Below are 17,319 nucleotides of genomic sequence, written 5' to 3'. Positions count from 1 at the left end.
TGGGGGAAGGGCAGTGACTGACAAATGATGGCGACTTGCCGTGGAAGTGTGATCAACTCTGCCACCACTGCTGTAATAGTATCTTCATTTTATGTACCAGTAAGCAAGGACATATGTCAAATTGTCACGCAGAATATCATATGGGTATACTGAAATGAGAAAAATGAAAGACAGCCTTTTTTGGCAGGGAAAATTGAAAATTTTAAAAAATATGTAGTCCCTTTGGGTTCATTAACTCTACATTCTAGGGGAGTATCCTAAGAAATAACCAGAGATGCTAAGATTTGTGTACAAAACGAGCGATGTTTCCAAAGCGGAAACCAGAAACTGGGTAACAAATGAAAGGTCAATGACAATAAAGGTGGTACATTTATGGGATGGGATATTACACTGCATTTAAAATGAGCTTATGAAGAATTTCTAGTGTGGGGAAAGGTTTGGTATTAAGTGAACAAACAGGCTCAAAATTATAGCCTGACCTCAACCAGTCAAAAATATATGTCAAAATATATCGAGTATTGCCAAGATGAAACAGAACAAAATGGTAATGTCACTGCTGTTCCTCAAGTTACAGGGTTACAAATGGCTTATAGTTTTTACACAGTCCAGTGTTTTCTAATTTTCCTGAAGTAAATACGTATTATTTTTATTCAGAGGGGAAAGGAATCTTAATTTTGAAAGGAAAAATGAGAGTGGACCTCAGTGTTAGGTGAGAACCTCGGGATTAAAGGGCCCGAAGGAGAGACAAAGGCCTAAAATCAGGCCGCGACGGTTGCTGCAGCCTCCCTTCCTCTCTCCTGACTGGGGAGAGCCCTGCCTGTGGTGGCTGGGATGTCCAAGCCAAGTAAAATGTCCACTTCCCATGGCAGCGAGGTCCCAGGGTGATCCATCCTTCACTCCTTGCAAGGAAAGGGTCTTACTTCTTTGGTCTCTAGATTTTTCTGATGCAAGGTTAATGGGAATAAAGGAAGAATTAATCCTCTGTATCATTTCCCACCCAGTAGATATGTTTGATGACTTCTCGGAAGGCAGAGAGTGTGTCAACTGTGGGGCCATGTCTACCCCGCTGTGGAGGCGGGACGGGACAGGACACTACCTATGCAACGCCTGTGGCCTTTACCACAAGATGAACGGCATCAACCGGCCCCTCATCAAGCCTCAGCGCCGACTGGTAAGCGCAAGTGCCCAGACCACAGAAGTGCGTCAGCCTTGGTGGGGGTGGGGACCGCATCTCTCTCCTCTCAGCACTTGGCTTCAACGTTCCTACCTTGGTGGGAAATGTCCGGGTTTTGAATTTTGGATTTCAAGTCGTCTTTAAAAGAAGGTGTAGTTTAAGGTTGGGTGGGTGGGTGTAGGCTACATAGTAATATCTTACACCTTTAGAGTTAGCTTGAACTACAGGTTTGTTCCAGACTGTTGACCTTGAACAAATAGCTAGATATTCCTCCAGCAAAATGGGTGTATTGTGGAAAAACAAAGATTTGTGCCTCAGAACCATGTGGTCTCATGACAAGTGAAACCACATGTGGTCAGCGGTGAACCCTGACAAGTCCAGATGCCGAAGGAGAGGAGCATTCTTTTACAGAGGAAAGCGGGAGTTCAGAGGGGCTGTTGTAAACGGAGAGCCCATTGGGAGTTCAGCGTGTCGTGGTTTTTCATGGACTTAGCTGACACAGTCCTGCGGGGGGGAGAAGACCCTCCTTCCATCTGCTGGAGCCACAGAATAGAAACGTACCTTCCTGTTGGAGATGGAACACGAGTCTCTCCTTGTGTGCGGTCATAATGAGCGGCACTGCATGAGAGCTCCCCCTACAGGCATTCCCAACTTCATTTTAAATGAGGTTTCTGTTTATTAATCTTCACAAGAACATCTAATTCAATACCTTAATTATGCAGACGTGACAGGTGAGGTTCAGAAAAGCTAATGGCCTTGCCTGCAGTCACATGCGAGTGAGTCCAGGCTTCCTAGTTTCCAGTCCAGCTTTGTCTTGTATGGCCCCTGGGTTCCCATCAACTCTCCTTTACGTATTGTTACTTACCCTGTTTTCAGTTGACCAACCCCAAACCCAGGGAGGATAAACAGGGTGCATTGGGACCCATGGCTGAGGAAGCATTTGGAACTGAGTTTTTTGGTTCTTGGTTCTGGGGTCTTTTCTTACTACAAGTTGATTTTTTTTACTACCCATATGACTGGCTTTCGTGTGTATTAGGGAGGGAAGAACAGAGGCCATAAATGCTGATGTTTTCCTTTCTTGAGGTCCCACGGCCCATCCAGTCTCTGATGACACTGGGATGCACCAAATCCTCGCCCACCCCCTGTGCCTGGCACCTGGAAACCACATTAATTCTACTTTTGGGAGAAGCTTTTTTGCCTACAGTGCCCAGTGCCCACTGGGGTTTCCGTCTGACGTTGAATGACTAATAACGCCATTAAAACCACAGTTAGGGTTCACTCTTCTTCTCCCACAGCAGGTTTCCCCCGCCCCCACCCCACCCCAGGGCTGGGTCAGGTAAAGGGAGGCCCTGGAGCTACCGCTGGTCTGAGATGCTCCCACAGGATTCTTCTGGCCTGCTCCCACCACCCATGTAGGCAGGGCCCAGCCCCGCAGCACTCCCCGTGAGATAGGAGTAGCAGCACCTGCCTTTACCTTGGACTTGAAGGGTCTGTCTCCTGTGTTGCAGTCCGCTTCCCGCCGGGTGGGCCTGTCCTGCGCCAACTGCCAGACCACCACCACCACACTGTGGCGCCGCAATGCAGAGGGTGAGCCCGTGTGCAACGCCTGCGGCTTGTACATGAAGCTTCACGGCGTAAGTAGTCCCTGCCCCGATGCGGGACAGCCACCTTGACCAGCTTCCACGGTCTTTCAAAGCTCGTCACTCAGTCCTCACTTGTCTCCCTCACTTCAGACTGTAACTTAGTTTTTTCCTTCTTAAAGATGCTTAGCTGTGAGCGGGACCGTACAGACTGTATTAGTCCATTCAGGCTGCTCAGCAGAATACCACAGACTGGGTGACTTCTAAAGAGAAAATTACTTCCCGCAGTCTGGAGGCTGGAAGTTGGAGGTCGGATGAGGGACCCCTTCCAGGTCAAAGACTTTCCTTGTATGCTCACATGGTGCAGGGATGAGGGGAATCTCTGGAGTCTCTTTTATGTGGGTACAAATCCCATTCCTGAGGGCTCTACCCTCATGACCTTGTCACCTCCCCAATGCCCCACCTCCTAATACCATTGCCTTGGGTGATAGGTTTCTAATGTGAATTTTCAGGGTGGGGCACAGACTTTCATACCACAGCAGAGGCATTGCTGGTCACTTTGTCTTTAACACTGTAGAAGTCTAATTCCCGTTTTACAAACGCGGAGACTCAGGAGTAGTCTCTTATATGGTAGTGAGACATAGGGCAAAGGCATCAATCAGTTCAATGGAGAAAGGAGCATCATTGTATTGACCAAATCCAAAAACAAATGCCAAGCTTGACCTCCAACTGCTACCAAAACCAAAAACAAACTTGGTGAATTATAGCTATAAAATGTAAAACATCTTAAACAGAGACAATAAAAAGACCAGAAAAAATAGAGGGGATAATATTTAAGTAAGCTTGTGGGTGAGAGGAGAACTCATTAGGCAAGTTTTCAAAACTCTTAAGCTGTAAGATAAAGGTCAGGTGTATTCAATTGCAGCACATTTCATATTAGTGTGTGCAAAGTGAGAACCGATACACGTATCAGAAAAAGGGTTAATATTTCCAGAACACGGGAGCTTCCACAAAGCTCTTTTTGTTCTAATTTGCAAGAATCTCCACTCTACAGTGCTAAAAAAGTCAGTGTAGAATATTTTACACAATATAGTACCATTTTTTATGAAGAAAGAGGAAGAACATAATTTACACATAGTTGCTTATATACATAGGACCCCTTTGGAAGCACACGTGAGAAACTGGCGGCATGTAGCATGCGTAGCCTCTAGGAAAAGCAATGAGAGGGCTGGAGGGACACTTTTTTCGCTGGGTACCCCCTTGGTTCCTTTTGGATGGTGCATATGCGTGTCTTACTTGTTCAAGCATAACTTAAACTAAAACAACACAAGCGAACCAAACAAAAAAAGGAGATCCCACAGGATAATAAGAAAATGACAATCAATCTTCCATTTCCCAAAATGGGCAAAAGATACAAAGAGACAACTCCCAGAAGAAGCTCAGGTAGCCACTGACCTTGTGTAGGGAGGCCGGGCCTCACTAAAAATTGGGGAAATGTACATTAAAACCACTGTGAGATTCCCTGTGTTGCCCGTGTGTTTGGCAAAAATTAAAATGCGTGATAAGATGTAGCTGTGGTATGGGTTTGGGAAAGCAGATGCTTTCATGCTGTATATTGTTGACTTGTATGAATGACTGTAAATATGCTTTCAGGATACTTACTGAAGTAGCAGTACTTACTAAGGTCAAAAACACACATACCTTTTCATGTAGCAGCTCTACGTTTGGGAAATTAGCCTAAAAACAGTAAAAGAATCAGTACATAATGATGTATTGCTGCAGTGTTTGTACCGGCAAAAACTAAAAACAGTCTTCAAGCCTTTTAAAGGAATGGTTGATAAATTTATGGCACATCTTATAATGTAGAATGTTGCACAGAAATCAAAAAGGAACAAGTTTGGGTCGTGTATCTTGACCTGGACTAATGAGAAAACACACTGCAAAGAAATGCATACGTAGTATGACCGCGTACTGTGGAGGTGAGGGCACATTAAACACACGCACAGATACCGATGAAAGGATGGACGGATGGATGAGTACACACATGTACAGACATGTACACATGCACACATGGTTGTGAATCTTTTAAATGTAAGGATCATAGGCTATTAGTCCGATTGCCTCATGCGGCCAGGACTGGTGGTAGAGGGGTGGGAGGGGTTGTCATCGACCTCATCTCATGCATGCTTTCACGTTACAATGAGGAAAAGATGGCTAAAGCAGAGTTGAGAACATTCATAAGAAAATACAGTTGTTTGTTCACATTGGTCAAATCACCGTAATAGTGAAAGTGGAGAAAAAACCTCCAGGAGGAAAATGGTTGAAGAAACTATTGTTCTTCACTGGGGGAGTGTTAAAGAAAAACAAACAACGGATGGAGGAATATTATGCAGGTATTAAAAAGACTGTCCTCAAAAAAGTAAAAGTAGAACTACCATCTGACCCACCTATCCCACTCCTGGGTATATATCCAAAAAGAACCGAAAGCAGGGTCTCAAACAGGTATTATTCACAGTAGCCCACAGATGGAGGCACCCCGTTTGTCCACTGATGGTGGGTGGACACACACAATGTGTGCTCACACAATGGAGTGTTACTCAGCCTTTAAAAGGAAGGCAATTCTGACACCTGCTCCAGCATGGACAAGCCTTGAAGTCATCATGCCAAGTGAAAGAAGCCAGTCACAGAAGGACAAACACTGCATGATCCCACTTATGTGAGGTACCAAGAGTGGTCGGGTCCAGAGACGGAAAGTGGAATGGTAGTTGCCGGGGCCCGGGGGAAGAGGAGGGGGAGGTATTTAATAGGCAGAGTTGCAGTTTTGCAGGATGGGAAGTGCTCTGGAGATGGATGGCGGGGGTGGCTGCACAGCAGCGTGCCTGCACCTAACACTACTGAGCTGCACACTTAAAAATGGTTAAGACGGAAAATTTGATGATATATGTACTTTACCACAACTTTTTAAAAAAGTACTCAGGTGGGTGGGGACAAAGAAGAGGGCAAGATTCTTCTGCCGTTGGAATGGGCTTTGACAGGGCCTGAGTACACTTTCCCCAAAGGTGGGAGTGTTGTCTCATCTGCCTCTCAGTTGACTAGAAAGCAAGTTCTAGTTCATGCACACTGGTGCACTTCCTTCTTAACCATTCTGGGTTGACGTCTCCTTAGTGGTGATTGCTTTTCTGCCAATATTTATTAGTCCCATGTGGGAGACAAGCACAGGCCAGGGGCTAAAAGATGTTGCTGTCGCTGGACAGGCCTAAAGGAAACCAGGTGTGGGGAGGGCACAATATTTTGTAGTATTAGAAAGATGCAGGCTTGCTCCCAGACGCTTGTTTAGGCCTCTGTGAATGGCTCCAGGGCAGGACGACTGGCAGTCATTGCTTGTTTATGAGACGTCAGATGGGATAAAAGTGTTGTCCATGGACAGTTTCTCTCAGCACAGGGCCACAGGTCGGTCTCTGCAGCATAAGCTGTCACTGCTGCCATGGAAACACCACTGTTTGCTCCCCGGATTCAAGGCAGTGAAGAGCTACTCTAAGGAGAGTGACTTTACATCCTGACTCACCGGGACTGTCCCTGTGTATGACTACTTTCTTGGCATAATTATTAAGACATGTGCCACCCTTTCACTCTCACACTGTCCTGGCGTGGCTGGTAAATGAAAGGTTTTGGCACACACTGTTCCTGCTGCCTGAAATCCCTGCCACTGTCTACTCCACACCCTCCTACAGCTCAGACGCCGCCTCTTCAGTGAAGCCTTCCTTAATGTGCTCATGTGTTCCTTCCCCTCCTCCTCATCCCAGAACATAGTGCTCCCACATCACTTATGAGTCTATTATTTTCTGATGTGGTCACCGGCAAGCAGTGTCCGTGGCATTGTGGCTGAGATGAGACAAATTCACACAGACTACCAAGTCCTGTGGAGGAAAAGGGATGGCGTGGCCACTCTCTCAAGGGGAGAGCGCCTCGGAGAGCACCCTGACCTTTGCCTTGACAGACTTTTATTGGCTTAATTTGCATAGGAATACAGGGCGTATATGGAAAGCTCATCAATCATTGTCAGGCAGTAATAATCAAATAGATAACATTCAGAGAACTCTGAGGGCTTATTTTGAGTCAGGCTCAGATAGCTAAAGGACCATAAAACTTTGGGGAACAAACTCATTTCATGCTTGGACCTTTATCATTTATATTGAGGGTATTAGCAAAGCAGGTTTCACAGGGTTTTATGCATTCTTTCTTAGGCCAGATCACCCTGGGGAATCAGCCCTTTTCAGCACAGGGCCGCACCCACCTCCAGCATTGTTTCAGGCTTAAGTCCAGCAGGGGAAGTAAGGAAGCCAGGAGATTAGGAGACTTCTTGCAGACCCAATGAGGACTCAGGCCCTGTCAAAGCCGAGGGGTGAGGGTCCATCACCCCCTTTCTCCATAGCCCCCCAAGTCCTTTCCTGAGGGCCCCCTTGTGACCGTGCCTGTCTTAGGTCATCCCTCCCTTGAGGAATCCTACCCATCATTGGCTAACCAGTCATGCACTGGGGGCCAGGCATGGTGAAATAAAGTGGGCAGAGGTGGTGCTCCTGCCAGGGAGATAAACTTTGTCTCCTTAGTGGCTTAGGGTTTCAGGGTCTCTCACTCAGCCTTAGCCATGGGGGGGTTACAGTCTCTGAAACCAGGCAGGGCGGTTCCCAACAATTTTCTATTTGCCTGTCATTCCCACTAAAATGTCAGTCTCTGGAGGGAGGGATCTGTGTCCTTCAGCCTCTTACTTCAGGGTCTAGTATAACACCCAGCATATAATAAAGGTGCTCAATACATTGTAAAAAATAGAATTGATTTCTTTCTCAGGAGGAGTTCCAGGGGCTGATGGAGTCTCAGCCCCAAGGACTGTAGGGGAATTGCTTAGATGTTGCCTTCCCATACTGTGTGTGTGTGTGTTTAAATACCGTAGCTGATCTTGTTCAAATGGAAAACCTTGAGGTGTTGACTTGTAATCCCCTAGGTTCCCAGGCCTCTTGCAATGCGGAAAGAGGGGATTCAGACCAGAAAACGGAAGCCCAAGAACCTTAATAAATCTAAGACACCAGCAGGTGAGGAAAAGAGCTGTGTGTAGTTGTATAAATACATCTATAGCTCTTAGAGTGTGTGAGAATGTGTTCTTAGGTGAGCCGGCTGCCAAGGAATGATGTTAGCGTCGTCGATCACAGCTTTTCAGGGCAAAATGAATAACCCAGAATAAAAGTAGCATCACCGTGGAACATATCTGGAGCCTTTCAAGGAGGCTCAAGTCAAGTCGTGGCCTGATCTCTGCCAGGTGCAAAGGCTACCGTGGGCCAGCTGGACTGGTGGAGCCTGAAAGAAAAAGGAGCATTACCAGTCCCTCCATCTTTGGGATCTAGGAGGATAGGGTCACCTTAGTCCTGTTCACAACAGACTGATTGGTAAGCCAGTGTATGATTAACATCATGTAGTTCTTTGTGCTTTAGAAGGTTTTTTCACAAATATTCTCTCCTTGATCCTTAAAGACCCCCATAAGACCCCATTTATTATCCCCATTTTCCAGATGAGCAAACTGAGGCTCAGAGAGCGCAGGGACTCACCCAGAGTCAGATAGCTGTGGCTGGGTAGGCAGATCAAGAGTGGTAACCCACGTTTTCACCCTGCAGGGCCCATGTGCTGCTGAAGATGCCACCCTGCCTTCTCAGTTTCTAGACTAAGCCTGAGGTTGGCTTGTGTTCTCTCTCAAGAGCACTTCCTCCTCAGTATTGCTACCAAAGTAAAGGTTTCTCTGTGAAATGCCATAGTTACAGAAGAAAATTTACCATCTAATCTGGCGCATAAATAGTCAGATACATGGTCCCTTTCTACCGCCAAAAACATGGCCACGTTGTCCTTCCCGACGCAGCAAGGGCTGACCTCTCAGGCAGTCGTGTCTTACTGGACCTTTCCGTGTCTCACACCAGTGGTCCTCTTCCTTTCTCCTGTCCCCGCACTGTTCATCAGTTCACCCGCCCCATAACTGCATCTCCTCACCCCATCCCCGTCACAGGGAGAGCAGGTGTTGGCCCAGGTGTGGAAACCCTATCTGAAATTCAAAATCCAGGAGCAACACCTAACCTGAACAGATATGGCTATTTGTAGTCTGTGTGGGCCCCACCTATGAATATTCACATTTTGCTGTAGAATTATTGATGTATTTAAATACAGTGTTGTCCCAGACCCACTGGAGGTGTTCTGTAATGTACAACATATGCCCTTTTTAAAGTAAAAAGTTTGGAATCCTGAAACACGTGTGGCCTCAAGAGGGTTGAGAGAAGGGGTGATGACCCTGTCATTTCAAAAAAGTTCCCTTGAAAATCTCATTTTGGAAACCATTGCCCTCCAATGAAGGACCCCTGCTTCTTTCCCTAGCAAATGTAAATAAGCCATTAGCAGAGACCTGCCCTGGCTGCCTCAAAGGACGGCCATCCAGCCATCCATTTGTCCCTGTCCCTGGTCTGGATGTCCTAACTCTGCCTTGTTCCAGGTCCCTCGGGCAGCGAGAGCCTCCCTCCCACCAGCAGCGTTTCCAGCAACTCCAGCACCGCCACCACCAGCAGCAGTGAGGAGATGCGCCCCATCAAGACAGAGCCTGGGCTGGTGTCCCACTACGGCCACAGCAGCTCCATGTCCCAGGTGCGCCCCTGCACAGGGCAGCAGGCCTGCCCTGGGGAAATAGGTTCCAGGGTACCAGGTGGCCGGGCCAGCACTGCTGCCCGGAGGGCATGGCTGAGGTTGCTGCTCACTGCCCCGCCAAGGCTAGGGGCTGTCTGCCAGAGGATCTATTTCAGCACACCCTGTCCAGCTACAATGATTTGGACACACAACTATGAGACAAATGTTTGGCAGCTCCTCTCTCTCCTGAGTGAGGGATGGTTTGACCCTGGCCTTGAAGGATGGGTAGATTTTCATAGGAGGAAGGGGAGGAGGAGGGCCCTCCTAGCATGGGCAAAGGTGAGGAAACTGCAGAGGGCAAGGTGGGTGGCTTGGGGCTGGTGAGGAGGTTGCAGGCAGGGTGTCATTTCAGTGAGTGCCAGTGCAGGTCCAACTTTCTCATGTGCCCAGAAGATGGACCAGCAGTCCCCTCAGGCTCTTCTTTTGGATATAGTGGCATCCCCATTCCTCCACACCCTTCCCTCTGTGGCTCCCCTCATTGGAGACCGGATGTCCCTGGTCACAGTCTCCCATAACTCCTATCTCCTCCCCGCCCATCCTTGGGAGAGGCTGTGTCCTAACCAGCTCTGTACTGTCAGGGTGAAGGGCAGCTGGGTCTATAGAACCAGAAGAGCTGGAGTTGCCTCTGGCTGGAGAGGACAGCTGCTGATTGAAAGTGGAGATCTGGAGGTGATGAGATTGTAGCAAATGTCTCATGTAACTATCAGAGCCTTCAGAGAAGCCCGAACAGTCACCAACCCACAGGGTCCTGTTGCTCAGAAGCAGCTGATGACTCACGCAGGCCCTTTGCCTCCCATAGCACAGGGGTAGAGAAAACAGAAGTGCCGCTGGGTCCCTTGTCCTGCCCTTGTCCTTTGGCCTGCTCCTCTCGTCCCTCTCTTAGGGGTGGGAGACTTCCTGGGGGCATCTCCATGATGAGGCTCCCCCTACTCCAGCCGTCCTCTCCTGAGCCCCCGGAAGTGATCCCATTGACCTCATCTTGCACTTTTTTCCTTGCAGACGTTCTCGGTCAGTGCGATGTCCGGCCACGGGCCCTCCATCCACCCAGTCCTCTCGGCCCTGAAGCTCTCCCCGCAAGGCTACGCATCTTCTGTCAGCCAGTCACCACAGGCCAGCTCCAAGCAGGACCCTTGGAACAGCCTGGCCTTGGCTGAAAGTCACGGGGACATAATCACTGCATAATGTCACCTCCCTCCCTCCTCAGATTCCTGCAGACGTGGGACTGGAACGGCAGAGATGGGGCTCTGGGCTGCCAGCGGCCGGCCTGCTCTGTCTGGGAATGACTCCAGAAGAACAACTGGGAAGACACTTGAAGTCGATGATTTGGTTAGGGGGAGTGGATGCTGGGTTTTTACCAGATGCCTTTTCCAGATGGGGGGCTGGGAAGGGCCCAGACCCTGATCTGGACACATCCACCCTTCACTAGGAGCACACTTCAGTCCCTTCCGTGGAGTTAGAGGCTTCCTCCTCATTCTCTGCCCCACTCCACCCCTGACAAGAGATGAGATGTCCTTCTTACCCTTCCTTCACTGACCTGTGATGGTGGTTGTCCCATGGTGTCCCACACTAGGAATCTGAAGGTGGGCAGAGGGGCAGGGTGCTGGGACCCCTGCTCCAGCCTGGGCCAGGGCATCTGATGTGCCTCTGTAGGGGACAGGCCCCTCTGGGCAGCTGTCGCCCTTGCCCAACACTCCCTGCCAGGCTCAGCACACCCCTGCCTTCCTCAGTACTGAATCTTGACTCCAGAGACACCGGGTGGGGAGGGCGGGGGGGTAGGGCCCGTGTCACCGGGTGCTCCGTGGGGAGATGGAAGAGAAGCTGCTTCATCCACCATGCAGTCCAGCTTCGGCAACATCACAGCTCGGCAGCTCGGCCTCCCCCACCTTTCTTTTCCCGGCTCACGGCCTCATTCCTCCCCTCCTTTTCTTCACCCCAAGGCCCCTGAAAACAAAAATCCCTTCCACTGCTCCAAGTGATTCAGCTTTGCCTTCAACTTGAACATGTTTCTCCCTCAGCAAAACAAGAGTGTGGCAGTTTAGCCAAATAGCAGTCCCCCTCCCTAGCCTGCCTCCCCCCCCAAATCCTTCCTCTACCCCATCACACACAGGGGGTTCTTCTAAGTGAGAACAAAAAAGGTTCTGCTGCTAAAGCAAGTGTGACTAACATGAATCTAAGACTTGAGATCCTTCTGGAGAGGCTGCCTGGTGGACACTCTCTGGGGATGGGGGGGAGGGTTTCCCATGAATTCTGACTTGCCTGCGCGTGGATCTTGCTTACCCCCACTTGCGTTCTGTGTAGCTGTGCCTCTGGGCCAGGCAGCAGGCTGAGTCCGTGCAAGGGGTGCAGAGTGCCCGTGCCTGCGTCCTCTCTCCAGCACAAGTCTCTTGTCCAGCAGGTAGAAAGCTAGGGATTACACAACAAAACTCATGGCAAGAAAGGTTGCGAGCAAGAAGAGAAGACGCCGAAGTGGGCCTTGAGGACTCTCTGGCACTGGACTGGAATTGGCCTTTCTCTGGTCTCCATGTGGCTGGGACACTGGGGCTCGTGGGCTCTTCCCCCTGTGTCCTCCTCAACAGGGCCACCGCGGACTGTGTCCTCGCTACGTCCTGCCCCGAGATGCCCAGCTCCAGACCAGAAGTCCTACAGGCTGTAGCAGAGAATATCTCTACACCAAGATTCTGTTTTAATGATCATTTACGTGGCTTTCCTTCATGAAGGCCGCCCTCCTGTACCTTCCCTAACCCACAAACCTGTTAACATTGTCTTAAGGTGAAATGGCTGTACAATCAGTATTTAACTAATAAATTTATCTGTACTCCTCTCTCCCTTCTCCTCCCGCAAGTGTCTTTCCTGGGAGGTCCTCTGCTGCCCTTCACAAGGCTGTCTGCAGCCACGGAGGCCCCTTCGCGGGTCTGCTCACAGAAAACCATTTTCTGCATTCATTGTCGGCAGTGGGCCAGAACGTCCTCTGTACGTGATAGTGACTGGTGAAAGCCACACTCACCCTGGCCCTGCCACTGAAGCTTTGGTTTCCTCAGAGAAGTTTGGATCACCTGTTAACTTTAAGTTCCTGGGGGCCATTTCTAGAACCCCCCTTGGGGACAGCAGGGTGGGACCCGAGGCAAAACTTAGGGGCAGTGATGTCTCCAGCACACCTGAGTTAAGATGGTGCCGGAGGGTCCCCCTGGAGTCTTCTTCCACCTTCCCCTTCTCCTTTATGGTTTGATTCAAACTGCCCCTCAAGGGGCAAGTCACAGGAGAGGAGAGGAACTTCTCTACCCATTTGTCTTCACCTTCTTAGGCTACAGAATTGCTTAATTGCTTTGTCTTAAAGTGGGGTGAGGACTGGGGGTGATAATGGCCCTACGGCCACCCTCTGGCTGGGAACCTGTGGAAAGGGATGCAGACAAGGAAATCTGCCCCCTCTCAGAACTGTTTTTGGTGGCTTCCCGCCACTCTCAATCAGTTTATGCCAAACCCAGTGGGCAACTGGTGCCACTGACTTTTCATAGTACCCGTCTTATTTTTTAGTTCAGAAAAAACCCCCAAACAAAACAATACAACCAATCTTCTATGTCAAGTCAGGAAACCTTTTACATTTGCTACAGAATAGCCAACCCTATTAAACCCAGCATTCAGGAGGATAACTAGCCACTAGAGCTAACGCAGAGCTTCAAAACCCGAAATAAAACCTACCAGGATTTAGGTTGGCCGTGGGAAGCACATGTTTTCTAATGTTGAAGTCCTTGTGGAAAACATTTGGCCACTTCCCTTTAGGAATGGCTTCCAGAACAAAATTATATACAATACCAGAAGACCTTATATAGTCAAAACTTGTGCTTCGCCCCAGATGTACAGGCCAGCCTGTGTCAGCCTCCTTGTTCACCAGACTTGGTTGCTTTCCCAGATCCAATGTATCCTCAGAGGAGATCGATTTTGATACTCTAAAGGATGCAGTTCCCAGACGGTTGGGAAGTGGCTGGGGGAAGGGGGTGGGGGTGGGGGTGAGGGCTAGCAGTCCTGGCATCATTAGAATAAATGACTGTCCTGCTGTGGTGAGTGAAGCGGCCAGTGACATGTGTCCAGATTAAGAAACTCCTCACCTTCCCTTACAGTCTCTCCTCCTGCTGGGATAAAACTTTTGGAAGCACGGGCCAAATCATTTTACCAGTTAGACAACGTTACTTCTCAATATTTGGTTTCTAAATGCCAATAGGGGTGAGTAGTAGAGGATTTAGCTGTGATTATGTTTGGCTTGGATTGACAACAGTGAAAATTAAGTTTATGTTGACTGCACATTCACCAAATGGAGCGGGTGGGGGTTATTTGGATGGCCCAACACCCATCCCTGAGTCTCCAGACTTGACATGCTGACTAGGATACTGAGTGCATGAAAAACAGCCATTTCGAAAGCTGCTTTGGAAGTGGAGGAGGTTGGTTTGGGGTGTTTAATCATTTTCTGACTCCGGGCTCTACTCTTCAGTTGGCAACCTTGCCCTGCTTGAAGCTAGAACACAAAAATGCCGTCATCCCAGGGCCAGGGACCAGGCTTGGAGCTTCAAGGTTTAGCCTGGGCAGTAGAGCCTCCAGGTCTCTCTGACCCTGGACACTTGCTTCTGTTTCTGACCCTTAGCCTCCTGGGATTGCTGACTCGTAGCCTGCTGGGAGAACAGTGCTGCTGTTCTATACCACTCTGGCCCTAGCGCGACTTCGGTCTCACCTCCAGCAGCTGCGGCAGTGGCATTTGCAAAGAGACTGACTATTTGGTAACAAGGAGAACTAGGTAATCCAAGTGAAGAGGACATTAAAGGAGGCCTACTTTTGCAAAATCTAGTTTCCTTTGGGTTTGTGCATTGCTAGCTCACTCTCCTGGCTGAAGCCTGGGAGATTGTGGGTTTAGTTCTATAGAGGTGACCACACAGCTGTGCTCTGGGTTAACAAGAACAGACGAATCAGAAAAAGCCTGCAAGTGCTCTTGGGCCCAGGCTGTGGTGGCCCTGCTTCGCCTGGGAAATAAGCATGAAACATATGCTATGACCTTCCCTCTCCCCTAACCTGGGTTTATAAGAGGTTTTTGACTAATCATTGGGCAGTTACAAATTCCTAATCAGTATATCTTATTGTGAGAAGTTGTCAGAAGCTCAATACTAGTAGACTCTTGCAATGATCGTTGTCACTTGTGCTGCCTCTTCTTGAAAATGGATTTGCTTAAGAAATGAATTGCAATTAGAGATGCAAAAAATTTAGATTTATCATTCCCCCTTGTTAGAGTCACACTGAATTAGGTCTAGCGTCTTGAACCTGGGACCAGCAGCTCTGAAGTCATCCGCTGGAAGAAAGTGGCTCATGTCTCACTGGTCTTACACACGCTTGTTGGCAAAAAAGAAACCCTAGGGCCCCGAGATTTGAAAATGCTGCTCCTGGAGACTCCAGACTGATGTTCTCCAGTGGAAGACAGCACCTTTGTCGTGACCCGAGTAATGAGGTTTAGAAATATTTCAGCAGCTATACATCCAAATGAGCACTGCGCCTCAAAGCAGCCACCTGGGAAACAACCCGTTCCCATATGGCAGCCATTGCCAAGACAGACAGGCGGGGCCTCCCTGTGGACACTCTCCAGGACCTGCTCACATCAGCCCGAGAGAACCAGGTTGGTTGGTTGCTTCTTAGCCACATTTAGTTTGGGACCCCAAACAGAATTACATCACTCCCCCGATTTCTGTCACCAGTCTTAATTCTAAATGCCCCTTCAAAGTATAGAAACGTGTCATCGGTGAAGAGCTGTTGAAGAATAAATAGTCTCTTGTCTCTGAAAGCTAATCCCAGTGAAGGAAGCAGAAGTGAGGGAAAACATTTTTAGGTCTTCTGTGGCTCCCACCCTGAAGGGGATGGCCTGTTATGCTTTAGTTCACGTGTGTTTTCTTAAATCCATCAAACGACCTTGGCATCTTCCCGCACGACCCAGCTTTGTTGAGGTTTGAGAGGGACTGCAGCTTATGGGACTGGCACACACTTCCAAGGCTCCTGCTGCATACAGAATGCTCAGAGCAGGTCATTTCTGTAATTCTGGGAGTGGGGTTTTTTTTTTTAGCTTTTAAGGTCACAGACCTCTCTAAAAATGTAACAAAAGCTGTGCCCACTTTTCTAGAAAGGTGCACATAGCCTGACACTTTGCACACCACTGGAACTCTGGAAGGGTCTTCATATGCCTGGGGTTAAGAACTCCTGGTTAGTCCAGTGCTGCAAGGCTTGTTGGTCTGAGTAACGGGGTCAGCTCTGTCTAGGGTGTCCTGGCATTTAATGGGAAAAGTTCGGTGCAGAGTGAATCTTCCCGTTTAGCTGTGAAGTCAATCCATCGAACGGTCCCAGGGCCGCTGTCAAGGCCCCTGGAGCTGTTCTAGGCTCTTGGGAGGTCCTGCAAACTAAAATCTAGCTGTTTATACAGAGACAGGGCTGAGGAATTCCTGGTAGCCCCTTCTTTACAGGAGTCTGAGGATTTGGGGAAGTTAGTCTTGCCAAGTAAAGTTCCCAGTAACTGGCCTGGGAGCATCGAATGGAACAGAAGGAAAACTAGACTGCACTCGCTGGGAAAAAGGATGCCTGGATTGGGTGCCTGATGCATTTACAGATCATGAGGGGTCCCAGAGATTATCTAGTCATTGAGGGAACTTGCCCAAGGCAACAGAGCTGGCGTGAGGAAGAGCTGCACTTACTGAGCACCTACCTTCACTAGGGAGGCTCTGAGATTGGAATTAAGGTACTACACTCACCACGTGGGGGCGCCCACGTCCGCCTACTCTCTCTTGAGTCCTTCAGAATCTATTAGTCACATTTTCAAGCTCAGATCAGCCTAGAAATTTTGCTAAAAAAAAGTATCTACTGCTTATTGAGCACTACTGCACATCAACATTGCTAGTGGCTCTATATAAGTACATAAAACATATTTCATTACTATCCTGTTTTGCACACGAAGAAGATACTGGCCCACAGCTTTTAAGTCATCTACTGAAGGTCACAAAACTAATTTGTGCAGAATCGGGATTCAAACCACGCCCATTTGATCCCAGAACTGGAGCTTTTACACCCCACTCCTACCTCCCTTAAAGCGTGGGTGCCTCAAAGCTGGAAATCCCGAACAGCCTAGGCCTAAGTCCCACCCCTAGAAGAAGTCTTTCAACATCTTTCTAGAAGTTCAGAAGATCCTTGGTTCCAAATTCTCCGATTCCCCCAATTTAGGCACAATGATAGAAGGACCTAGAACTGCTGGGGAATGGGGCTTACTGTCCACAGTCACAGGCCTAAAAGAGGGCCACTTGGAATAGGCCTCACTCTCTGCCCTCCCTCGGTGCCCCCCACCCCAGCGGCCTCCTGGATGTGGTTTGGAATCCCCGAACTCTTTCCTTGGCAGTTCGATTCACCAGATTTGACCTCTTTCTTCCTGTCTTGGAGGTGGCTGTATTTTAACTGGTTTTCATGTGCATTATAACTTTAACCCTGTTGGAGAAATCAGGGGCATAAAAGAATAGAGAGGAATTGGCTCCATGGCCCTCAGAAAGCTGCCATTGACCTCCATGGTGCTAAGGCCCAGGCTCCTGTGGGCTTTGAGACTGCCCCAAATCTCGGAGGCAAATAATCATTATAACAACTAAAACGTATTGAGCTATTATTCTTTGCCAGGCCCGGTGCTCAGAGACTGACTTACCATCTCAATAAATCCCTCAGTAGCTCAGTGAGGCCTTTCACTCCATGTTACAAGAGGAAGAAACTGAGGTACAAAAAGGTTAAATTACTTGCCCAAATTCTGCCCACTGAGTGGCGGGATTTGGATCCAGGTAGTCTGATGCAGAAATAGTG

The 17,319-nt window shown here is 48.8% G+C and overlaps 1 protein-coding gene across 3 annotated transcripts in view; it reads left to right on the top strand.

Annotated features, from left to right (window-relative positions):
- GATA4 (GATA binding protein 4) overlaps positions 1 to 12,288 on the top strand; it is a 77,877-nt gene extending 65,589 nt beyond the window's left edge. For 2 of the 3 annotated variants that reach the window (XM_053911976.1, XM_024568713.3), the window contains exons 3-7: positions 1,002 to 1,171; positions 2,683 to 2,808; positions 7,754 to 7,841; positions 9,278 to 9,426; positions 10,465 to 12,288. In XM_053911976.1, the coding sequence (XP_053767951.1) occupies positions 1,002 to 1,171; positions 2,683 to 2,808; positions 7,754 to 7,841; positions 9,278 to 9,426; positions 10,465 to 10,647 (716 nt within the window). In that variant the 3' untranslated portion in view covers positions 10,648 to 12,288. The remainder of the gene's footprint in view (positions 1 to 1,001; positions 1,172 to 2,682; positions 2,809 to 7,753; positions 7,842 to 9,277; positions 9,427 to 10,464) is intronic. The other variant, XM_045202798.2, reaches the window with a different exon arrangement.
- The last annotated feature ends 5,031 nt before the right edge of the window (positions 12,289 to 17,319 follow it).

This window comes from Desmodus rotundus, chromosome 9 (genome assembly GCF_022682495.2).
Source record: "Desmodus rotundus isolate HL8 chromosome 9, HLdesRot8A.1, whole genome shotgun sequence".
NCBI lineage: Eukaryota > Metazoa > Chordata > Mammalia > Chiroptera > Phyllostomidae > Desmodus > Desmodus rotundus.
The sequence above is the reverse complement of the archived record's forward strand: the minus strand, read 5'-3'. Positions and strand labels throughout refer to the sequence as shown.